At 34.9% G+C, this 27,498-nt stretch overlaps 1 protein-coding gene across 1 annotated transcript in view; it reads left to right on the forward strand.

Moving 5' to 3' along the window:
* kcnn2 (potassium calcium-activated channel subfamily N member 2) overlaps nt 1–27,498 on the forward strand; it is a 54,955-nt gene that overhangs the window by 24,500 nt on the left and 2,957 nt on the right. Inside the window, exons 4-7 of the mRNA XM_066711287.1 lie at nt 155–573; nt 17,858–17,999; nt 22,824–22,934; nt 23,441–23,568. Of these exons, the coding sequence (XP_066567384.1) occupies nt 155–573; nt 17,858–17,999; nt 22,824–22,934; nt 23,441–23,568 (800 nt within the window). The remainder of the gene's footprint in view (nt 1–154; nt 574–17,857; nt 18,000–22,823; nt 22,935–23,440; nt 23,569–27,498) is intronic.

Raw genomic sequence — 27,498 nt, forward strand, 5'->3', positions numbered from 1 at the left:
TGGGGATTTAGGACTGGACTTGACCTTGCTATGAACATCAATGTTTTTGCCATATTGATGATGTCTATAATAAATATCCGTTTCATGGGTTTAATGCGTTATTCTGTTGGGGAACATTTTCAAATGATCAATTCATTTCTCTCTATTTTTTCAGTTGTTCATGGTGGACAATGGTGCAGACGACTGGAGAATAGCCATGACGTATGAGCGCATTTTCTTTATCTGCTTGGAGATCTTAGTGTGCGCTATTCATCCAATTCCTGGGAACTATACCTTCACCTGGACAGCACGCCTTGCCTTTTCCTACACCCCCTCCACAGCGGTGGCTGATGTGGATATTATATTATCAATACCAATGTTCCTCAGACTGTATCTCATTGCCAGAGTAATGCTGTTGCACAGCAAACTTTTTACCGATGCCTCATCACGAAGCATTGGAGCACTAAACAAAATCAACTTTAATACCCGTTTTGTAATGAAGACCTTAATGACCATATGTCCCGGAACTGTGTTGCTGGTTTTCAGCATCTCACTGTGGATAATAGCTGCATGGACCGTCCGAGCTTGTGAAAGGTATGTTGGATTCTTCCTCAAAGTTTGGTACATAAGTTTCTGAATGCAATTGGCATTTAGCTGATTCAAAGTGTTAGAATGCTTTATACTATGGGTTTTCAAACCGGTCCTGGAGTAGCCCCTGCCCTGCTGGTTTATGTTCCAACCTAGGTCTTAATTACTTAATTGAATGGTATATTGCTTTGTTAGGTCAATTAAGGATTCAATTAATCAATTAAGACCTCAGTTGGAACAAAAACCACCAGGGCAGGGGGTACTCCAGGACCGGTTTGAAAACCACTGCTTTATACTATGCAACATCTACGGTCTGGGCAGTAAAAATTATTTCAGAGGCATGAGCAGCTGATTGCTGGGTTTGGCTATACATAAATATTGAGAATTGAGAATTGAGAACACCACAATTAAGTCAGTTGTGTGTTCTTGGTACTGCTAAAGTGACTACCTGAATATATAGAACTCTCTGATTCTGTATTTTTTGTATAAATCTTTAATTGCAAGGCCTAGTATAACTTTGATTTCCTCAAATTCTGCTGTGCAATTTATACAATTACTGTTACTTGTGGCAATGGTTATAAACATTTGGAGGTACAGATAGTTAGATCCACCACCAGCCAAATTAACTAAACTTCCTTGTAATATTTTAAGAAGGATATGATTAGCCTTGATGGGACTTTCTAGTTCACTGTATGGTGATCCATTTTATTTTATATTCAGTTATACAGCAATATGTATAAGAAAGTCACCCTGAAAAATCTGCAAAATAATGTTTTACTTATTTTACAGGGAAGGGAAACAACCATAACAAAAATGGTTATAACACTAATATCAAATAGTGTAATTTATCTAAGTCAATATATGGAAATTAATGTTTACCAATTTTGTCATTTTAAGGGTACAGAATGTTCTCATAGGCAAAACTGTCATATTCTTCAGTAAAAAGTTGGCACTGTGGGTCTGATTCCTGGAAATGATCATATCATTGCTAAGAATCGTGAGACAGAACAGGGAAAAAAGGAGGAAACACAAACTGAGAATCCAAATTTAAACTGAGGAAAAAATATGAAGAGACCACAGATGGGTAAATTACATAAGGAATCTATCGCAGAATTTCTCAACAAGTGTTAAAACCCACACGGGTGACATTTGTTGGCTCTTCATTTGTAACTCATAGTAAATGCTTTACATACAGCACCATGTTGCATTTGTGTTTACCAAGTGTGTCTTTCATGCTAGAGATAGAAATAAGAAACTTCAGGAATATTATAACAATATTATACAAGGTCTTTGCTGCTCTATAACATTCGTTGTTGAATTTTAACAATGAATAACTGCAATTTGGACCAGACATTGTTACTCTCTCCTGGAAATGATAATCTTAAATCCTGCTATGGACTGAATAACACTGCAGGAAAATGTTTAATTGCTTAGAATAAACACTTGAAATCACATTCATAAGGGCTTTATCTTTTAAATGCACAAATGTAAGAGGCACTTAACTGTACTAGAACATTGTTTTTTGTATTGTCCTAAGATGGGTGCTCTTTGTTCTAATGTCATTTGTAAAAAGCTATAATAATTCTCCGTTTCATACCCCCTCTGTAGAGTGTCTATGTGTTTATATCCTGCTCTCCTTCAGTCTGTCCCTAGATACACAGTGTCAGGGTATTATTATCCAAAATAATGCATTCTTAGATGTAAAGGTTTTGTAGGAATGTGAGCCTGCTCTTCAGTCACTTCATCACATTAAAGAGGGTTTCATTTTCTAAGCTGATCTAGGAGTGAAATAATTTACATAAGTGGTCTTGTACATTGATATAGATAGACTGAAAACCCACTCCTTATTAAATGATTTCACTGTCCCCTACCTCCTCACAGTTAAGAAATAAATCTTTCATTCATATAACAGGGCAAGAAATACTTCAAGAAGAATTTAAATCAATGAACAGTCAAGTTAGATAGCTCTTGCTGCAAGGTTTATTTATTTATTTGCTGTAAAATGTTGCTTTCTACATAAGGAAGCCATCTGTGTTGAGAAAAAAAGAACACTTTAATAAAGGAAAGAGAAAAACACAATCTCAGGGTGATGGAGGCTGTGCAGAAATGTGAGTGATATGTGTCAAATTAATTAAACAGACATTGTGGATTCTAATTGGAACTCTGTTTTGACTTTTCCTTTATTATTGATTCATGGTTGTAGCCTTGTGAACCCGCACTTCACTACATTACCCTTTGGTGTGCGCACCCCTTTGATTAATTCAATATAAAACTGCCGCTTACGACAGGTCAGCGCTGTACCATAATGCTGTGTCCTATAGCAGCTGTTGAAATAGAATCAACAATGAGAAAAAGGGAAACAAATTAATCTTGCCTGAGAGTCGAGCTCTCAGGGAATGTAATGTAAAGTATGTATATGAAGCGTACAAATCAAGGCTCATGCTTCTTCAGATCAATTTACTTTTGCAGGAGGTTCATAAACGTTTTGCTTATGTTGCTCATCTACTGTCCTATGTTTTGAAGGAGAACAAATGTATGCCGACCATCTGTACATGTTACTCCAGCTGTCCAAAACAGCATAGACTTTACCAGTTTTCTTTAAAAATGTATCTTGGTGTCACTTGTATGTTTGGCTAGGGCAAAAATTATTTTTTTGTTTGTAAAATGTATGTTGGTTTTCTGAATTAGACCACATTTATAATTAAAATTAGGTTAAAAGTAGATTCCAAAATGAAAATATAGCAATGCCTGGATGTACATTGTATGTGTTGGAGGAATGATTTAACATAATTGCAATCAGGGTGGCAAGTACAAAGCAAACAAGCTGTCAGCATATTATGCCATAAATGAATCAAAAGAAGAGTCTGAAAATAAACAAACCTAAAAGGGTGCCACATCCCTTGGGAAACCACTGTGGAAACAACGTCAAAGTAAATCTTTTCAGGGTTTCTTCCCCAAGCGTGTCTTACAACAGCTACAGAAAGCAGCAAGGAAAATTACAAATATGTCTAGAGTTTAAAAATCGATTTAATACATACTTGAAATAAATACTTCACATATCCATTTTCTCATTTTAGAGTGTTAATTATATTTTCATGATTGCTTGTATGATGAATTGGCATTGGTTTAACTCTTCATGTGGGCTTCATGAATGTTTATGAACAATTCATGTTTGTTCATCATGGTGTGATTCATTAACTGGCTTTCAGTTGATCCTGCTGGGTTTTGAACTAACAATATTTGACATTTCTTAACTGATCTTTAACTTTCATGGTCTGTTCCTAAGTGTACATAGAGTTATGATCTATTTGAAAGTGTCAGATTTCATCTGGTATGTGTTTAGATGAATTAAATGTTAAATTAATTTAATAAAACAGCAGAAATAATATGAGCTGCTAATTTGTAAAGTAATGGATGGTATCCATCTTATTCTAAGTAATTAATTAGGCACCTCCTCTTGCAAAAGAACTCTAAATGGTGAGGGCTAAGGCTTGACATGGCCTGTTAGACCAAAAGTAGTAATGCAGTTAACATTAGTCATATCAAACATGTCGAAATCTTGAACTAATCATGATCTTAAATCATGTACTTTTCAGCTGCCACTTCTAAACTGGAGGAATCAACACATTTTTTGTAATTGAGAGGATTGTGAATTGTTCACATCCACATTGCAGCATAGAGACACTTATTTGTTAAAGTGTTATTTACCTTGTCACAGCATTTTGGGGATATTTTTTAAGGAATATTGCTTAAAGCATATTTTGTATTTTGTATTGTTTATTTTGCTTTAGCAACCATAAGAAGTGATTTACCAGATACTGACACATAAATAAAATGTAATGTCTACTTTTAGAAAATGGGCTTTGAGTATCAGAATGCCCCAAGAAATAAAACAAACCGCTATGATGTACAGTTTGGAGTTTGTTATTAGTGGGTGGGTAGACGTTAATTGATTGATTTAATCCGGCCCTTGGTCTATTCGATTAAAATACATCCTGGATCTTGATTAAAATAAAATCATATTAACAGATTACATGTTTTACAATAAACCTGCAAAATCCTACAATAAAATACATTACGTATTATAATTCGACCTGTGTCCAGAACTCTGCGCCTATTGCTAAGAAAAGGGAAAATTAATTGATAAACAGAATTATATTTTTCATAATAGTCATTAATAGTTATGAAGATCTGTTCTGTTAAATTTATTATCCAGGGCATATAGTATATAAAATAGCTTTACTAAATTTGAAATTGTTACATTGTTACTAATAATTTTATTCATTTAAAGCTTAATGCTGATAACCATATTCATTTATAGTTAGATTGATAGATTTAATTTTGTGGTGTCAAAATATTTTCAGCCTAGTAATCACATTCAATGATTGATAGTATGTACTTATGTTATTATGTTTGTATCGCAGACTTGTGTGTTTCCATTAAACATAGGAAGGTTTCTTTTTGTACCAATGAATGCTGGGTAAACTTTAGAAAGTTTTAGTGTAAACACTGTGACTTCAGTATTGTTTGTAGAAGTGGAATATTCACTGGGCAGGTTCTCTATATCTCTACCTCTATGAAAACAATCTTGTATGTAGGTATAACAACAGGGTCCAGAACACCCAACTACATTTACACTATGAACAAATAACTCCAGGAGCAGCTCCTGGGATTATTTACTTTCCAAATAAGCAAGCACACATTAACAAAGGAAAAAAGGAAGAAAAATATTTGTGAACTATATTTGAAGAGCTTTTACCTATTTTGCCAAATTTTACAACCTGTTTACACTCTGTCCTTCCAATGTGTTATGACTTTCCTAAGCTTTGACCACGTCTAGTTAAATATTAAGAAAACGAGGTGCTATTTGTGGTGGTAAATTGTGTTCCAGATATTGATTAATAGTATATGCCATTTAATGTAGGCTAACCAATGAAGGATGGCACTCAAATGAGGTTTAAAATCAACACTGTATGAAAACAAATGCTGTGTTCTATGCCGAGAACTGATTCTCATAATGCATTTTATTCAGTGATTTGCACTAGATATATATGTACAACAATGTACAGCACTAGCACTCACTCTGATTCAGTCTGTCAAACAGCCGAAGACTACTGTACACGATGTTTGGACCTGCCTGAGCTGTCACAATAATCTACTCAAGGGTCATGTTTCCATCACAGTTCCCCAAAAAAGGCTGTGGCTGTGCCGTGGACAGGTGTGCTTTGATTGCCCCTGCTTTCTTTTTCCAGGAGCAGAGCAGTGGCGTTGGGTGTTTATAGAGCTCATACTGCCGTGCAGGTTTCGACTTTACGGTCCCTTTGTAATATGTGTCCCAGAAGAACAGCTGACAGCTCCAGATGGTTCAAATCAAAGGGTGCACACTGGCACATTCCAGCCACGCAGAGCTGGACACTTAATAAAGCCAATTGAGTCCTGACAACACCCTTTAGCAGTCTGTGACAAAACAGTTAAGCCAGTGGACAAGGGTTAAACTTTGTATTCTCATTCATTTTCTCTCACGCAAAATGAGACAGTCCTCAAAATTATTTTGGTTGACATTGAAGCACTAGTAATAAAAAACTGACATTTTAATTTGCTGTCAGCACAACCCTGAAAACATTGTCAGACAAATTCCAAAACAGTTGCAACAGTATTGCAATACAATAAATAGGCAGGGAAAATTAAGCAAACATGCCATCTTTAAGTATACATCTTGCAAAACCTATTTACATAAATTGTTCAAATATTTATATTTATTGTTGCATCATTCAACCAAACCTAAACAGCTTTCATATGTTAATATTCCAATTGAAAGTCATAGATTATTAGATTGGAAACCAGTATATACAAAATATTAATATATATTAAGCACAGTGTAGTTAGGCATTCATTTGTGTAGCTTTTTTTTTAAAGAAGAAAAGGAATTATATATTTTTATTCAAGGGTCACAGTCATATAACTCATATTATTACCCAGAGAGAATGGAGATCACAATGTTTTTGGCCTACAAATCTGACAAATAATGTTATGATGTTCATTTTACATTAACTGATGCAGATAGCTTGCATTTTTGCATTTTCTGTTTTATCCAATGAGAAGAGTTGTTAATAAGTGTGCATAATTTCAGGGTCCTTTCTTTAGCAACTGAAAAAAGTAACAATATTTTGAATAGCCATGGGCTAAGTATGATGAGATTTAGATGAGCCAGTACATTTTCAGCCTTGACAAATTCATAAGATTAAAACAGGCTTTTACCTACGGCTTGATCTTTATTCTTTATTTATCAAATTTGTATGGTGGTTAAGATTAAGCCTATTTGTAAAATGTCATCCTTCAACTAGTGTTGATCAGTTGCCTCTACTAAGAATCTTCTCAAGAGAAACTTTTGAGGAAGCAGCATGACAGTTTTTAGACTGTCTCATTGAATGTGTTCCACTGAATAAGAATACATGCAATTACAAGCGAATTTCTGAAATCAGATACACAGAGTGACCACTATCCTAGTTCCAATATATGTGAGATAGGCCTATCATTAAACCTTTATTGACTTTGGAGGCTGCATTTGCCTTAATCTTTTTATATTACATTTAAGTAAATCAAAAGGCACAACCTCAGTACTAGAACGTATTGTTCAGAATCACTTTCTTAGATACCATTCATATATATATATATAGTTTGTGTTGTTGCATGTGAGCTTTAATGTGGATTAGTGTTAAAAGTGGCTTTCACAGTGTTTGGTTCTTGTTGCTCTGGTAGGAGTAGGAGAATTGTGTTGGTTTTAGAAAGGGACATGAGTAGAAAAGTATACATTTAACTAAAAATCTATATTCCACTTTACAGTTTCTAATTGAAAGGATTGGAGAATTAAATGTAGAATACTGTATTGTGATGGTTTTGGAACGTCCTATGCATATTTTATGCACTCTGAGTGAGGCTGTTTTTCACAGGTACATTTTGAGGGCCTGGTTCGGCAGCTGGTTGATATTTTCTTGCAAATGTTTGTTTCTGCTTCAGAGCTTTCAGAAATAAATGTCTTGCTTTGCTTTATGCTGTTATAAAATGTGTTTCTTTTCTCCCAGCTTCAATGTAATTTTGTGACTATAGTCTATGGAAGGATACATTAACACATTGTATTTCTATTCTGTGAGGTCAGTATTAGATCACATCATATTTTCAAGTGAATTATATCCTTGGACCATTCATATGACTATATGTGAAATTCTAATGTTCAAGGTTAGATACAAATTATAAGAGAAAACAGAAGGTCTTTGCATTTTTTATTATTCACAATACAATGCAAACTACGCAAATCGTTTAAATGCGCTGTCTGCTTCAGTTTAATTAAGCCGTATTTGCTCATATTTTCTGAAAAGTAAATACAAATGTGCAGCACATTTAATGTACCAGAAGTCGATCATAAAGGTGAGGTTGATGCCATCTCAGTTGACCTGCGGTTTTAATTTGTACTTGTCTTATTACTGTGCAAATGCAGTCATGTTCTGATTTTGTTCCTGTAAGATGGTTATTTGCCATGTTATTCTAGCTGAAATAGACTCTGGAAATCCTTCTTAATGGTGAGTGTGAGGAGGTGTGTTAGAAAAGAGATGCCTAGGTTCAGGGCACAGAGGTTTCAGAGCATTTTATATTATAGTTTCCTATACACGTCATAATATAATTATAAGAAACACTGTTGTAAACATTTCCCTTCGGAGTATTGCCTAGGACTAAATTGAAAAATGTAACGTGTAAGCATGCTGAAAACTTTCAAAACAAAGCAGATGTCGATTTGTGGTTTTCTTCTAGTAAGATATGTAAGAAATACTTATGATGCACACAAAAATATGTTTTATTAATATATATATGTCTTTTAAAACAATACACTAGATTTGGGTCACTATATGATATAGAACACATTGCCAACATAAAGTTTCCCCCTTAATATTTGAATACATGCAATCAAACTATAAATCACATTGCATTGCTGCACTATTAAGAATGGACCACAGCTGCAGCAATCAAATTAGGCAAGTTTCAGCCACCAGCAAGTCTTCAACGTTGTGTCACGCACTGAAAAATATCAGTAACATTAGCTGACACAGTGACTTCAGGGCAAAGAATTAGATTCCCAACAGTTGCTCAGAACTTGTACAGTAATGAAGGTAATTTTGTAATGCATAAAGCATGCTTAACTTTGCTAAAGGACAAAGGACTAACTTGTTATACGCGACGGTACCCCTGCCTGTAGGGACGTTTGTAAAAATAGACATAAAATAGAGCTCAGTATGCACCATCATTATTATAAATTAGCATTCATGTTTAAAGGTCATCTGAATAGTATTTTGGATACTGGATAGTATTATTAGTATTATTATTAGTAGTAGTTTCAATATTACTTAGTTTGTTTACTTTATCACATTCTGGGGCTATAGTCTTAACGAATAAAAAAAACAATAGTAATATTTACATGAAACATTTTCAGATCATATGAAGGACATTCTCTAATGTTTTTGTATCCTAGTAGTTTGTCTGCAGAGGGTCCATCAAACTATAATTACACAATTTACTATAAAGCAAATATCTAACTGAGTGCCTTTTCAGATTAATGTTTTACAAATAAGAGATCCTTTTATCATCAGGGAATGTGGGTATGAAAACTAAGGATATGCTAATGTGCTGTAGTTTTTGTTCCTTTTCTTTTTTCTCATATTGCCCCCCGAGGATCTGGATGAAATCTGCTTCCAGATCTGCATGTTAATTCTTTGAAAGTGGTACCTAATTTATGTATCATCTGTAATCAATGTAATGTATGTGATGTGTGGCTTAAACACATCAGATCTACATATTTTTCTAGTTGATTATATTATCTTATTAAATTAGGAAATTAAGCATCCAAAGTTTAGAAAAAAGCAAGTATTCCCATCATGTTTCATGCATCAATTGTGATATTGATGATGCGGTTACAAGCGTTTACTTCAGGGCATCTATAGATACCAACATTTTACCTGCTTTTTTAAATAGATCTTTTTGTACCAATTAGTGGAAATAGAATCTGAATGATTTTATTTATTTTGTTGTTAAATTAAGAAAAACAACATCTGTCCAGTATTCAATACATGTATCCTAAGTTTTTACACATTGCGAAGAACAATGACTACAAAAAGGATTACAAATGCCTGCCAGCTGCCAGTCATATTGTAAGGCAAGCCCTTAGCTCACGCCAGTACCATGTTACCCAAATACCTAGTGCACTACTCCCCCCATGAGAGCTCATGTCAGATATTCCTGTACTGAACTGGCAGATGGTAATGACATTAGATCATAACAGTTCTTGGCTGGTATCACTGTGCAAACAGGAAAAATGTGCTTCATTTCTTATGACTAGGGCATTTTATATCCTAGCAACCATATACTTCCACCTACCTAGCTGTTAAGTTCATGAATAGTTTTTTGATTATTTTTTGTATTATTGTTGCGATTCTAGAAGGGGCCTAGGCAGAAAATCCCATATTTTCTTTCCATAACCCTTTTAACTAATGTTCATTACCATTATATTCTTGAAACCCCAATTAAATAATCAAACGTCAAAAAGCATTTACAGAATCAGAGTTTTATTTTCACATTGGTTAACAGTAAAAACATTAAAAAAATTAAAGCATGGTAACATCTTAAAAATCTTAAAGCAAATGTAATAACACTAAGATGACCTGAGATAATACAATTAGGAGACTAACAAAGGGAATATTCAAAGGGACTTAAATAATATTCAGGTGTGGGCCGACACCTGGCAGATGAAATTCAATGTGGACAAGTGCAAGGTAATACATGCAGGTAACAAAAATGTCCACTATAATTACACTATGGGAGGAATAGAACTAGATGAAGTAACGCATGAGAAAGACCTAGGAGTCTATGTGGACTCCTCACTTTCTCCATCCAAGCAATGTGGGGAAGCAATAAAAAAGGCAAACAGAGTGTTAGGGTATATTGTCAAAAGTGTAGAATTGAGAACAAGGGCAGTGATGTTCAGACTGTACAATGCACTAGTTAGAGCTCATCTGGATACTGTGTGCAGTTCTGGGCTCCACACTTCAAGAAAGATATCGCTGCTCTAGAGGCAGTTCAGAGGAGAGCAACCAGACTTATTCCAGGTCTGAAGGGAATGTCGACCACATCAAACCAGAGGAGCTTTTCCAGATCAGCAGGGACACACGCACCCGGGGACACACATGGAAATTGGGCTTCAAGGCATTCAAGACAGAAAACAGGAGACACTTCTTCACACAGAGGCGTCACAATCTGGAACAAACTACCCAGCGATGAGGTTGAACCTGAAAATTTGGGAACATTTAAAAATAGACTCGATAGGATCCTTGGATCACTTAGTTATTAATGGACACCAAACAAACATGATGGGTCGAATGGCCTCCTCTCATTTGTAAACTTTCTTATGTTCTTATGTTCTTTCTAATATAATTGTAAATAACTATAAAAGATATATACACATTTAGATTGTGAATCTATATGCGCATCTTGTGGGATTTTGGTCAGAATTTTGAGGAAAAACTATATCTTTCACTTGCACAGGCCCGTTTTTGACTAATTCACAGCATTGAGTTTCACCTAAGACATTTGGCCATTTTGCAGGATCTTCCAATGTGATGAATGTCCTAATAGTACCTTGTCTTGTGGTGGTAACTCTGGTAGGTGGGAGAAGTGCTGAGGGTGGTATGGTCTCATCGGCAGTTTGTGGTCCTGATGGTGATTCGCTGTCTAAAGTACTGAGGACTTGTCTGTGTAATGTGCTGCTGCTAGTAGTGCATGTAGATGTAGTTTGTATTGTGTCCTATTCGATGGGTCAAATGGCCTCTTCACGTTTGTAAACGTTCTTATGTTCTTATATTCTGTGGGTTCTGTCATCGTTTATTCTTCACATTAAACGTAAATGTCCGGTGCACACGTACCACTATCATGTTTTCTTTTCTCTTCGTCCTCTTTTTTATCTTAATTTTTTCGCTTCAAAACAAACTCGCACCAGAATCATGGGGTCCCTTTAGGGAGGTTTGCGTGAAGCGCTTGTTGCACTTGCAACAGTAGTTAGAAGTGGATGGGGATTCCAGGGATTTTTATTTAGACGTTGCAGTCAATGCTGCGGATTTGATTTGGTTGCTCCTCAGGGGGTCCCTAGAGTCTTGGGGGCCCCAGGCAGTTGCCTGCCTTGCCTGTCCTTACGCTTCGCCTCTGATTGTTACCTATATATTACTCTCTGTCCTTTGTAATTCCCTCTGGGCAAATCATTTGTTGTTTGTTGTGTTATTGTTGTTGTTATGTTGTAATTTGTACTATTGGGTAGGCGAGCACTAGTGAAAATAGTAAAATTGCACTGTTTGTAACAGTTTTGATTCCAAATTAAATTAATTAACTACTAAAGCCTCAATTCAGACAATAAAAGAAGATATAAACACATCAAGACTAATCAGATATGTGTTCAGATACTTTGAGCGTCTTTTTTTTCCCTTCCTGTTTTGATGGAAGGGATTTTTTTCTTTCTATTTATTTATTAGATTTTACTTATCAGCTCATCTCACTGCTGCAACCCTTAAACTAACAATCAAGCTAACATACATACTTCCTCCACACCAAGTTTAAGATGATCGTGATGCTTATCAAACTGTGAGCTGATGATGCAAACAGCAGAGGTTAAGGTTGAGATGACTTGCACCACTATAAATCCAAAAATATAAATAAATATAAATATAAATCCAAGCCCCGATTCAGGATAAACATATGTGGGCTGAAGTCAGTTTATTCTGTTTAGTTTAAACTTGTGACTGTTTTCATGTTTTTTCTTCTGTGCATGTGCTCTGAGGGACCAGGTTGAATTCAAAAACACAATTTTGCAAATGCACAGGGGGTTGTTTTCCATGTTACTGTGAGAACCGCAGTTGTGCAGCCTGCTCAGATTGCATCACACTGTTGTCTATGGTAGGGGAGCCTACATCAAGTTCCAAGTGGTCTGATAACTTTAATCAGATTAATGGCTCTTCCATGGGGCCCAGCCATGTTCAGCAGCAGAAGTAGTTGTTGCTGTGCAGAAGTGCCCCCCCCCAGGTGTTCTCTCCAAATCTGATGATCCTGTCATTGGATTGTTACACTTGACTGATTGGGTCTTGATCAATCAGTGTTGTTTTATGCAAAGGTTTATTTGATTGTAGTTGTAAATCAATCATACCCTGGCACAATGCAACAGCGATGTCAGGGCAAACAGCATGCCCTCAAATTCAGACAGGGGGGCAGTACTGTTTTGCATCTGTTGTGAGAACCCTGCTTCAGACTGGGATGTATATGTAAAATATAATTAATCAGTTGACGTTAATTAACTATGGAGGAAATCTTAAGAACCAAAGGAAACAGGGATTCTGCCACCTGTGCTGTGAAGAAGTTTTCAGCAAATTAAATTGCCAACAGAGCCAGCAGGGATGAGAGTTTTAACAATAGGAGTGGCCAGTATCCTAAGCCTAAAAGCTGAAAGAGCACGGATCACATGGCTTATCTCCTGGCATGAGACAAATTTATCCAACCGTGTCTGTATTTCAGTCATAAAACCACTGCAGATTTTTGTGTTTTCTAATAGTTTGACCTGAACAGATTATGAAATGGACCAATGAGTTATAAATAATAATAAATACATTTTACAAAATGAGCAGTGTGACTTCCTGTTTGAAATTTTCAGTTTAAAGTCTCCTAATCTCCTAATAAGCAATGTTAAAATATGGAGAAACTATGATAAATATGTATTATTATTTGTAATAATTGCTTTCAGAACATGACTATGAAGAAGCTTTATTACAGTGGTGTATTCACAAAGAAGGAAGCATTTAAAAGTTATACATTAAATTAAAAACATGAACCCAAACACGTACATATACATATGTTACAGATACGGATATGTATTTTGACTTCAATAATATGCTTAAGACACTATTTTTAAAACTCCCCTGGGGTTAAATGACTGTATTTTCATATCAGTAAGAGGAAATATAATAGTTTTAATCCTTTATATATTTTATTTATTTATACAGCCTCTCAATTCTGAAAGATTTCTGTTCAATACAGTCAAAAATATTTTTTAGAGCTTTACAGTAACAAATATTTCAGAACACAGTTACAATTTTAATTAAGGTCATTACAAATTGCAGTCCTTAAACATGTCTGTTGCCAGTTTGAGTTTAACTTTGTGAAATATTACTGTGTCTATTCCACACCATCTCTGCACTAATTTTCATCTCAAAGGTTAGAAAATGCTCCTCTGTTTTGGTATCTATGTTTTGCCTGCTCTGTGAGTCTTAAACTTTGCAGACAACGTACAGATGTGAGTGGTTGTTGAGTTGAGAGTGAATTTGTCTATCAAAACACCTATTGGCAGTGGAAGAAAAAACAGAGATGGCAATGTATCTCTTATCCTAGCACAAATACTGTGCAATGTGTATCACCAATGCACGTAAAATCTGATATTCTGCACCTTATCTATGTGGTTTCCACCAATGTCATTCTAGCATATATATATGTTTAGACAGTTTAGACACTGAAACCCTATTTGCAAAAGTCTTAAAAAAAAAAGGCAGAGCTCTGAGTGATCTGCTACTGCATAGCTCACCTGAATCCATTAGCTTCAAAAAAGCTGGGAGTTATAGAAATCTTGCCCTATTAGGTAAATAATGAAGTTGAGTGGATGGGGCAGTCCATTTCCAGCTGTATTAAATAGTTCAAAGTCAGAGTGGAACCAAAAAATCAAAGCATTGTGGCCTTGAGGGACTGTGGTGGGATGCACAACACACATTAAAGGAACTTTCCCCTCAGTGTTCCCCTTAAGTGTCCCTTGAGTTTAAAGCTGTCCCTTTAACACATTGAAGTCAATGATCTACTTCTGTTTCAAAGTGCTTGTCTGCAGGTGGCCACTGGATTTTGGCCCCTGTGCTGCACAAGGTGGATGGCCCCTGGCCTCCCTGTGTTGTATATGATGCCTGGCCCCCGCACACCTGGGATCTCCTGAAATCCCAGCACACTGACGTCACTCCAGCAGGCCCTCCATTTTTCATTCACAACAATAGCTGAAAGGAAGTGGAAGCTGCTGTTCATAAAGCAGCAGTCGTTGATAATGCAAAAATAAACATGGCCACGATTCAAAACAAATTGCAGGAATCTAAAAGGGATTATCTCTGTATATGTGTGTGTGTTTGTGTATAGAGGCACTCCTCTCGTGGTGCTTTTCTGCAGGGTCTACTATGATCTAAGTAACTCGCATTTCCACTTGTGTCAGTGATTCTGTAAAATGATGTGTCTGTTTATTCAACACAGTTTTTTGAATTCTTGTTAGGTGGTTGTCGCCTGTCTTTGGCAACACTAGGGTATAGTTTCTTTATATATTTTTCATGACTATATTAGATATATTTTCATGAACATTGTGTTTGGTTCTTGAGCTTCAGAGGCAAGATTATACCCTTTTAACTGTTACAGCATTTCCGCATTTTCTCCACATTTGTGGGACTGTTAACATGTGAAACAGAGGGTCACTTTATAAAGTAGTATATTTCCTGATGGACAGGCGCGTAGAAAAATCATCAGTCTTCAGTTTCTACAGAAATCGATGCACTTTCAACAATAATCCCATTATTTGTGCCCTATGGTTTTGGTAGGTTGCACAAGACATTAAGTTGTTGTAGAGAGACAAGTTCCCCACAGAACTGCAAAGGCCTTATCTGTATTTTTAAATATTTTTTCTTCCACGGCAGAACACATTTAAGGTCACCTTTTTTATCATGCAAAATTGATATAGAGGGAGAATTCCTAGGGCCGAACGCATATCATCAAGTAGGTCCTTTTATATGTGACATTTATAAGTCACTGTTGAACAATTTATTTTGACTGAGATTCGATCGCCACATCTTTTTTTTTTCGTTTCACCCAGCACGCTAAAGATTACAGAATATCTTAAACATATAAAGGAGTTGTTTCTTTTCTGATTTTATTATTTTGTTTTTCTAAGCAAAATAAATCAATATCACGGTGGTACTTGAAGAATAAGATCCATCCTGCATCGCAGCTTGGGTGATAATTCGATCAGTTTTGTCTTGTGTAGTGGCAATGCACCAATCATCTTAATATTTTCCAGTACACCTCACAACAATCTGAAGTATGATTTCTTCTGCTCTTCAGCTTACATCTGCAGATGAGAAACAGAAAACAAGTCCTCCATGCATTTCCTTTCTCACATGTATTGTACCCATCAGCCTGGACCAAGAGGGATTTGATAAATAGGAGGTGGATTGGAGAGAGCCTTCAGAGTCAGAATTAATTTCCTGAACATGACAGCAGAGCAGGGGATAAGGCTAGATAAGCAGAGAGTTGTAGACCTGTGTGAGCCGCCAGGACCCCAGCTGAAACCAGAACTTTGTATATCACACAAGCAGTTCAGGCTTTTAAAACTAAGCTATTATCTATCCACACACTTTACACCACTTGTAGTACAAATCTAGCGTTTGATTGCGTAAGGACTTCAAAATGTCATTGGTATAGTACTGTAAGTGCTCTATAACTCGATTTTGTGCTACTAGAGAACAGCAGAGCCATTCCAATCCACTACCTAGCAGGATGCTGGCATGCATTCAGTCCCTCTTGAAAAGGGTTTCCGAATTCAGGGTTTCATTTTAATTGGATTTTGTCCAATAAATAGTCAATCCCAAGTTCCTTTCCAAGAATTTAATTACAGTAGAATATAAACGACTTTACTAAACCTATGTGTAAAAAAGAAAACTGTCAAATTCTTTATTTTATTTCTATATTTTATAGTATGAATTTAGATGTTGTTAGGGTCAGTGTTCCATTTTGGATTTATTCACTAGTTACACACTCCCACAGAGGTATAATCTAATGTCTGCTGCACAACATGCATTATTCTTTTATTGGTATTCAGCAATAGTATAGAGCAAGAGCGACTGAGAGACTCTAGTATAGAGAGAAAACATGTTCTTTAAATAATTACACTGTGTACATTGACTGTAATCAATATATATTATAAATACATAAAATATAATGTTTCTATTACTATAATTTGTAAATATGTGTTCCTATGGCCACTTCAATAAGTTAATTAGTCAAGTATTATCTTCCTTAAACAATGTCAATCAATTCAATGTGCACAACTATTTGAGGACAGTGATCATGAACACCAGTTATACATAGTATGCCTTTAATTGTCTACTGCCTACCTGCTAAAGTTAAAGATTAAAAGCCTGTGTATGCATACCACCCCCTTGTTATATCACCCTTCACTATACGCTGTTTCAGATATATTGCAGTTGCATCCTTTTTATTGTGAAGGTGTGCATGCCTCTGAATATAAGTAACCTCATTGTTTTTTAACAAAAATTTTTGTTATAGTATACAGTAATAGGCTACTGTTACTTGTGCTGTGCTGTAGGAGGCTTATGAATTATGTTACTTTCACCATTTGCCCATCCTGTACTGTATGTAGTGAATCTACTTGCTTGTCTGTAACGCAATAGTGCAAAATTCAAACATGGACAGTTTTACATATTACAATATGCAACTATTTATTTCTGAGTTTCTAGATGCATTACTGCCTGTTTATAATTCCTGAGGCTTGCAAAAAAACTGAAGTTGGTTGTACAGTGTTAGTGACTTTTTTCCTAGTGTCTGGCTATCTTGCATTCCTCGATATATCACATTTTTTAATTGGACCCCAATAACAGTGATATAATGAGATGCTTAGTATGTATACATATTTGTATATATAGGGTAATTCATTAAACTACCTGAATTCAACATGACATTCAACATGAGTTTGTAGTACTTTTTAGGGAAAATAAATAGAAACATCAAGTTTTCAAAGTCATTTTATTTTCATCTTCATTGTGTTGTTTCTTTAAATATATATATAAAAGTATAACTTAGCATTGTTTTAAGAGTATAGCTTCTGCATGGTAAACATTGTAAATCAGTATCGTGAAAAGTAAGTATACAGTAAATCAATGTGAATTAATATGAACTCAAACTTAAGTTTCTAAATTAACTTTGATATAAGTAGAAAATAAATTAAACTTATGTGGGATAAGTTTGGCTTCTTTTTAGTTTTATTCCTTGTGTTTTAACATAGCTACCCTCCCCTCCCTATAACCCAGATAGTAATGTTCTTGTCACAGTAAATATTAAATAATTAACTTTTTACTATGTGAGATTTCTAATGCATCCACTATGTTTTGGGTTCCAGATACCATGACAACCAGGATGTGACTAGCAACTTTCTGGGAGCAATGTGGTTGATTTCAATAACTTTTCTGTCCATTGGATATGGGGACATGGTTCCACATACATACTGTGGCAAAGGGGTTTGCCTTCTTACTGGAATTATGGTAAGTGTTTTTTGCATGAAACATTTTGTTTCTATGTAATATATTCAAACATGTATCTGTTTCAGGGGACTTATGTTTGAATTTGATTCATAGAGCAGCCTATGCAATACAACATTTAAAAAAGAGTTGGAATATGAGACTTTTTGTTAAAGCATGTGTACAAAAAGAGACACATCTGGCCAATATGTTTCCCTTTCCATAGACTTTCCTATCTCAATAGAACAAACTGTCCAACAATATGTACAAATGGAGAAACTTGAAATTTGGAAGGATAAATACTTAAATTAAATTAATTCACCAACCCCCCCACCCATACATTTACATCTAAACATAAGTGTACAGTATATTGACAGGCCTTAACTGAATTGCATAGAACTGAATATAATGAATGACAAATAACCAAAGTAGAAGGTTGCCTTGGCTACAGAGACTGAAGAATCAGCATTTGTTTGCTTCCCAGTTTCAATGCCAAGGCTGCTGTTAATTTCTGAAATTAACTCAACAAAGATTTTGTACTGAAAAGATAATGATGAGTCCTAAAAAGACAATTTCTGTAAAGCTTCTGGTGGAATTCAGAATCCTATTTTATGTTTCAATCAGGTCTGTGCAACCTGTGCTGGGAAAAAACACACACACACAGAACGATGTATAATCAATATCATAATCATACAATCAAACATTTAGATGCCTTTTGATGCCTTGGTGATGGGTATATCTTACTAGATTATCAACGATTAGAAAACATGTACATTCTTTTGAAACAGTGATAGTTTTTCACACCATGTAGATTATCATATTGGTTTTGGCCTTTTTGTCTTCTCCATTGTACTATGGATATGCCATTTTGTAAGAAGGTAAGCCGATCCAAACTAAGGAATTTAAAAAATAATTAGGGGTACTGGATATACAGATTGTCTTTATATTTCCACATAACTGGCTGCACTTATTGATCAGTATTGCTCTGCTTTTAAGGGTTTTAATTTATTTATTTTCTTTTTGTGATTTAAATCAATCTCAAAGGTCACCCTTGACCTGTGATTTGAAGTGGATTTTCTGAACTGATCTTACTTTAAAGGATTTTAGTGCAGCAACCTTTCACCTCAAGTTATCTTTTCAGAAGAATAAAAAAAAATGTTAGTCTCCACACTCTTGATTTAATCAATTCTGCATGTTACCTTTGACAAACACCAATTTACAGTTAGTGTTGTTACGTTTCAAAGCACTACACATTTCCATATGCATGTAAATGTGATAAAATGACATGTTCCAAGATCGGATACAATCGATGTGTAGAATTTATGAACATTAAAATGGAATGCATGGAAACTTCAGTTAAATGTGCATAAACAATGTTGATGATTTGATTTTGTTTTACTATTTCTTTAAATATTCAGATATAATTTAGCCCTGAGATGTGCAATGTTGATATAATAAATTACATAATTTTTTGTAGGGGTTGCAGTTTCCAGATGATTCTAAAATATCTATCCACAGTGTCTACATACAAAGATAGATATGTACATTTAAAATAACTTCACAATAATCATTTGAATAGAATTTAAAATTGAATACTCAATGTATACTCTGCTCTTGACAGTTCTGTTGGCTTTTCTTTCTTTTTTTGGGGTAAATTAAACTACCATCCAGCTGATGAGTGGGTAGTTGAGATTTGTGAATGAATAGTGTTTCAAGCACTTACACATGCTTCCTAACAGTGAGCTCTAATGGAGAGCTTTAATGAGGCTATACATTTATTTAGCTTCTGCCTTGCTTGGGAAAAATCCGAATGTACACCATCCAGGCGCTGGAAATGAGGAGTAATGACAGGTTTCATTGGTAGTAGTAGTGCTGTACACATACATGCCATAAATTTGCCATAATATATTTTTTAAAGCATCTTTTTAATTGCATGCATATGCTTTTACATTTTTATATATCCATGAAAATTCCCCCTAAATATCCATGTGCACCTGCCTGTTTAAAGCTGTTTCTCAAGGTCAAAACTCCTCACACTGCCCTTTGTTTAAGAGGCATGAGACAACACACATGCCTGGAAGAATCAATCAGAGCCCCTGAACTGGCAGCCATGTTTTACAGCTTTAATGTTTTGTGACACTTGACCCTGAAGGTTGACACTTCCTAACAGTGCACAGAAGGACCATTGTATGTAGCTTAGCAGCAGTTCAGGAGATGTGGGTAACTAGACTAGACTGCCTCTTTACACAAGTAGATATGACTACAACAGGGTCTCATTTCCTGGGCTTTGAGGGGTAACAAAGCAGTGGTGCTGAAACCTGAGAGGACCGACTACCTGGGATGTCTTCATTTTTTGTTTGTATGTTTGATTTTTCTTTCAGAAATACGATGTAAGAAATGCTCAAACATCAATCCTATCCTTCCAACTTTCCCCCCCAAGAGCCTGTTGTTTTCCTTTCCCATTTTCCTTTCTTGTATTCAACTCTTTGCTTGCTAGTAACAATACGCCATATGTGTACATTTTCCTTCTGCTGTCCTCTTTGTGCAAATCTCTGCTTTCACCACATAATACAAATCCCTGAAGTGTAGCCATTAGCAACCCACACATGTTGCTAATAGCCTGAGCCTCCAGTTATTTTATTTTATTTCTATTTCTCAATGCTCATTTCCCTTTCCCAACTCCTTTCCCCACCTAATATCCCCCATCAATAACCTATTCCTCTCCTGCTAGACTAATTCTCATGATTTTCTCACAGATTATCTTCTTATTGAAGCTTTTTATCTTTCAGAAATCACTATGCTTATTTTTATCCATGTATTATTTTTAGCCCTGCTTCCTACACACTGATTCTGCATCATTCCTCTTTCAGAAGTAAAGACAACGAGAAAAAATGTCTTTTCACATCCCTATCAACTATTTACTTTCGTATAGCTAGATTCAACATGCAGTCTTTACAATTTGGAAGTTTTTCCTTTTGATTCTTACTGTTGAAAAATGTGAACAAAATTCCCCACATAATATTTGTTTAACCTTTTCGACATTATTTTGTGCTGCTGGAAACTGTATTTTGTATATGTTGTACATTTAACAAACTCCTTCAATGAAATAGCACTAATAGATATCACTTTCAATGTACTAATATCTGATGGATCCATAGTCATTTTTCTTTAAATATATACTGGGCAGAAAATGCATCTGGTTGTAAACCTTGGATGTGTAGTTGGGATCATTATCCTTCTGGAGAGTCTGTTTCCTTGAGCTTCTTGAGAGCCATTTTTATTAATCATTGTGTACTTCAGAATCCACCCATTCCTGAATTCAAACAATGGCATCAGGATTTGGGGATGTTAAACAGCCAAAAAGCTAACACATATATATAATCTCAAGTTTGGATAAAAGGAGATGGACAGATTGCTTTTCAAAGGCAACTGTTCATATAACACCGTACTTTGTAAGAGGCATTGCCTCCATGGCATGTAACATGTGTGGAGCATGTTCTTGTTCTGTCCACTGTGCCACGCTAAACTCTCAAATCATCTCTATTCCGTGTAACCTCAGGGTAAATATTCTCCTCTAATCCTCCTACCCATACATATGTGAGGAGACTGAAACGCACAGACCAACATGTTGAGCTGCTCTAAGACGTTTTGACAGGTGCCACAGATCATATTTATAACTTCAGAATACTCTGACCACATTTTTTCAAAATAGAACACGGCATAAAATGAGTAGAGTACAGAAAGAGATCTATTTTTGTGTCTTATTGCCAGTAGTATTGCAAATCCACAGACAGATTATTTTAATCTAGTTTCTGGGTGCATCCTTACAATCAGCATCTTATTTTGTCTGAAGTTTAGCAAAAGCCATTTAAAACACATAACTCTGGGCCAGGTTTTACAGTTCGTCTATAATATAGAAATGTGGGTGAATTAGATATGTTAAAATCACTTTGACCTACATGCAGTTTATACAGGGCTGTACATAGACTCTAATGTTTTTTGTGTTTTTTTAATCAAGTGTATTATCAAGTAAACAGTGCACTATTCCAGTGGTATGGTTGTTACTTTACTAAATACAAGAAAACGGTTTTGGTTGTGATAAACATGCATGCATTGAGCTGGGCACCATCATTTAAGCACAACTGCCCTATATAGACTTTTGACCTATATAGTCAGACATAAATCATTTGTGAAGAATGATATAGGCATAACTTACAAGTCCTTCACAAATCAACATCTCATGCCAAAGACATTTTGAACATCCTAACTCTGCTATATTACAGACATAAACCCCACTGACCTTATGCATTCTGTCCTTGACCGATTGCTACAAAAGTGTCCTCTTAAACCGTCTGCTCAGGAGTCCTTAATAGAAATTCTATACCATGATTATGATCAGCGTATTTCTGCCTTGTACTGAATATATTAACAAAGCTAAACACTACAAACTGTAAGGATAGTTCTGTGAAGTTTGCAGGAAACAAATATAGGATTCTTTCCAAAAATGTTCATATGGTTTCTAGTCACATCATAAAGCAATCAATGAGTTGTCAATGTGAAATAAGAATATCTTTTGAAGGTTTCAATAGTGGCATCTGATACATTCTGTTACATTCATCTGTGTTATAGGGCACACATTGAACCCGGGATACGGCATACTTTTATTTCTGAAAATACATGTATGAATCAGGTTAAAAATTAGTGCAATTAGAAACTTGCTAACAGTATTACAAACACATAATCTCATGACCTATGAAGATTGTCAAAGGTCCAGCTAACAGGATGTAAGTGAAGACGGAGAGAGCCCTTCTCCATTTATCGTTTTGCTGTCGTTTCTGTTTGTTTCAGGGAGCCGGATGCACTGCTCTGGTAGTGGCCGTGGTTGCAAGGAAGTTAGAATTAACCAAAGCTGAAAAACATGTACATAATTTTATGATGGACACGCAGCTGACAAAGAGAGTAAGTTGACCCCCGACGTTTAACAACCTCTTGTTGTTGTGCATGCACCATGTTTATGCCTTAATTGTCATCATACATGTGGACAGCAAAAACTAATTTAGAATGAGAGCGAAGATAAATGGAGAAATGCACACTGATTTACACAGCCTAACCCTAACTGTGTGAGAGGGGCCGTGATAAGGCCAGCCTTACTATAATCCTTTGTGTGATGCTATAATAAAGGTTTGTAACTCTTAAGCCTGAATATCAAATGACCCCGGTATTATAAAATTGGATCAGGCAAAAATCACAACAAAACTATCAGCATTATTTTAAAACTGGTTGGGCTCAAGTTAAGGTAATATTTGGGCTGAAGTTATAGTTTTATTATACCTATTCAAGGCTCATTTAGATTAATGATGGAAGTCATTTTGTTTCATGTTTTTTTATTCCTAATTGTCTGCTGAATATTCACATATCTGTGAAGCCTGCTTGAATAAACCCTATCTTTTCTTTTTGTCTTCAAGGTGAAAAATGCAGCTGCCAATGTACTCAGGGAAACATGGTTAATATACAAAAACACAAAGTTAGTTAAAAAAATAGACCATGCAAAAGTAAGGAAACATCAGCGCAAGTTCTTACAAGCTATTCACCAGTGAGTATGGCTTCTTAAATCAGTTTACTTTTATTTTTAGCTTTTCTTTAAAAAAATGAATATATTTTTGATTTGACTGTGTTATTACAAATATTAGTTGACAACGATATCATTAGATATGTAAAGGACATCAATTTTTATTCCACATTTAAATACATTCTTAAATATCAAAACTTGGAGAGAAAATTGAGGGCAAATATTGATATGAATCACAGCAGCATTACCCTTAGCTGAAGGGGTCGACATACAGTTGTATCACAGGTGTACCTAAAGGGGTAAACATTGTTTTTAGGAGCAATATAATTAAAATTAACCCTGACATAAAGGTCAATATATAAAATTGCAAATGAGCCTGCAGAAACATATTATATGCATATATTAGCATAACATTTGTGTCACATATGCATCAACACATCAACATAGTATTAAAAACAACAACTAAATTTAACCGGGAACCCTATTAATAGGGAGCCAAATAGCCTGTAGCCACTCAGTATTACAAAACACCCTGAACCCATTGTTCACAGTCATTACACACACAAATGGTGTATCATGTATGCCTTTAGGAGAGTTTTACGTTCTAATAATTTCATCTGTATGATACTATTCTTATGATTTATTATAACATTAAAGATTGTCAAAGATATTTTGTGAAATTAAAAACATACATTCATGCTAATTCAATTAAACACTTAATACATTATTTATATGTTTTAACTGTCATATACAAATGATCTCATAACTAATGCAGAAACAATTATTTTAAAATATAAATATGAGACATAAAATACTCTGTGAACATACTGCTCTGACCCTCAAGCTGGGGACTAAACTGACATTAATTCAGTCAGACTAGTCTCGGCATTCTCACGATGTGATGATTTTCACCGTTCAGAAAAGCAGTAAAATGTAAGCAAAACATGGCCTTTGAAGACAGTTAATACATTTTAATATAAATCAATAAGTTTCCCCAATTTACCTCTCTTACTTGTATTTTAGTAAGATTGTCTATCTGGTGCTACAATTGTGACTAACAGTGATTTTATATATATATATATATGACCATCTGTTTTCATGCTTCAGCTATGCAACAGTCATCCTATATTAATTTATTTTAAATCTTTTAATTTTTACTTTTTAAAATGTTTACCAAAGCAATATACACTTCTATCTAGATTTCAGAGGCAGAGCAGTGACATACATAGTTAAAAAGGGAAACAGATTGACAATCAGCTACATTAACATGATGTAAAGATCCTTTACGGCTGTATGCATTACGGCTACTGATGGAATTACATTTGCTGTAGGAGAAAGGCGTCCAAACTTCTCAGGAACAATTTACTACTTGGACTTTTACTAACAAAATGTATAAAATTAAGTTGAAGTTACACAATAGTTCTCTGAGCTGTGTTGTTTACGCACCCTTTTTCTCAATGTTAATCTTAAAATATTTGCATGTGCAAGGCGAAACTATAATATAAGCCTTCTAGCATACAAAATGTAACACACTATATAGTGGAATACAGTGAAAGGGTCCAAAGCAGGACACATTAAGCACTATGTGTTAACGTGTAAACACTTGCCTATATATAATGCCTGTTTTTGAGCTGAACTGGTTAATAATTGTGTATTTGTGTTTAAAAAAGTAACATTTTTTGTAGTCAACATAGTGATAACTGAATACACTCTCGTTTTGGGGGGATTAGAATCTAAATGTCTGTAGTATGTGTGATGAGCTTGTCCTGTATTCTAAAACCAGATTTATGTTGCTTGTTTGCTTCAAAGGATTTGGGTTGTTTTCTCTATTTTTTATATTATTGTTTTCTTAATGAAGTGTCTGCTTCTACTAACATATTTAATGCTGTGTTAACTTATCAAAGAAAAACCCTTGTGCTAATCTTTTTTTTTTTTGGTATATTTTACATTTTTTGTTTTTTGTTTTTTTCTATTTTTTTGTTTCAACAAAATGCAATAGAGCTCGGAAGTAAGTCTGTATGAGCTGTTCCTCTAAGAAATCCTAATACTGTATGCATGCATCAAAGAGTTCCTATTCCTTTCAATTCTATGATATGATCACTGCCATGGAAATGTGATCTAAACTCATGATTCTGTGTGTGATAAGTGAAATTCCCAACGCACTTATCAGCTGCATGGGTTTCCCTTTGAAAACATTATGCAGAAATGGCACTTTCCTAAAATATTACCATCACTTGCAGCTAATACACTACTAATAGTAATAATTGGAAAGCCACATTATAAAACATGCATTGGCCAGATTAGTTTTTTATAGCACTATTCAAAATATGCATGTATTTCACCAAATGCACCATTCTGTGTACAGTTAATTACCTAATTATGATGTCATAAATTGATTATTCATAAATGCTTGTGGGACTCAGAATGGTCTGTGTGCATCTCTGTGAATAATAGCACGTATTTGCACAGTACAAAACATGAAAATGACATAAAACATACACATCTGCATATACAACTTAAGTTTGAAACTTAGATTAGGTATTTGAAGAGAAAAATTAGATTACAATATTTTTTATGAAAAAATGAAACTGAAGAAAATTCATATTTGCTTCACACAATTTAATGTATCAACACCAATCTCCAAAGAATAAACTCCATATTGACTCAATTAAAGGCAGTAACTGGTTTTTGCATGCCATTGCCACCTGCTTACTAATCTACTTACTTACTGAGATATTCTATTTTTTAATTGTAAATTGTGGAAGTGGTTATGATTGTACAAAACATTACTGAGAATTAAAAATTACACACATATATGTGTTCTCTTGTGAAACATCTGGCATTCACAAACTAAACCGTCCACAAGATTTCTTGATTATGTATATAGGTGTGTTTAAAATAAATATTCTGAATGGAGAAGTAGAAAAGAGATTTTAGAATACCAGTAACTTCAATTCAGATAGTCGCTAAGTATTCATGCATTCTGAAGTTAAAATATCTTTTAATTTGCATGCCTTTAATCTTTGGGTGTGAAGATGTTTTTTTTTGTTGTTGTTGTTGTTGTTTTTTATTAAAGCCCCATGAGGTGATATTTCTTTAAATTAATTTCCCATTTTTTATACCTTATTCATCAAAAGAAAATCAGTTTAATAAGTTAAACAATAAACCAAATAATAAGGAAATGGTAATTAAGTGCAGGATACCCTGAAGTTATATGTGTAAATTATCATAATGCTAGTTTACATTTAACAAAAAGTGGTATTTATATAGACTTATATTCCCAGAAAAGCTTATTATTAGGCAAATTAATGCATTTCCAGAAATGTTCAGTGTGCATTGTAACTCATAATTGGTTTGTAGAAAAAAATAAGACAATCAAATTAAATAAATTCCATAATACAAATACAAGTAATGTCTTAGCTATAGCGACAAATGATTTCAGAATGTTTAGCAATACACACACCTCTAATAGTGGTTGGAAATCGTGTGAGGTGAATCGGAAATGCTCTTCTAGCGCTTTGTAATGGAACACCACCTCCTGAAGCTCAGTAAAGCAGCTGCAATACAGTATTCAACAGGTGCCATGTCTGTCCTCTGGCTGGCAAGGAAGCTCTATTGCTTTGTTGTGAATTACAATATGAAAAAAGTTGACAGGTCTTACAAGCAGAAGATATGTCTGAGAGGATATGTATGCAATCCCCTCAGGTTGTTTCAAGGGCTCAGCACTGAGCTAGGTTAAATGTCAACTCATAGCTCAAAAAAGGAGGAAAACCACTTTTAACTGATATCTAATCTGTGCCGTATAACAATCTGTTTTTCATATCAAAGCAGAAGTATATATCTTGCAAACTCATGTTGCAGTGAGGCAAAACGGCGTCCCGTAGCTAATCGTTAATAATCATTTTTAGACAGGTTAGATTAATCACATTTTGATGTGGATAGTGGAAAATATCT

This window comes from Amia ocellicauda, chromosome 8 (assembly GCF_036373705.1).
Source record: "Amia ocellicauda isolate fAmiCal2 chromosome 8, fAmiCal2.hap1, whole genome shotgun sequence".
In the NCBI taxonomy this organism is placed as follows: domain Eukaryota; kingdom Metazoa; phylum Chordata; class Actinopteri; order Amiiformes; family Amiidae; genus Amia; species Amia ocellicauda.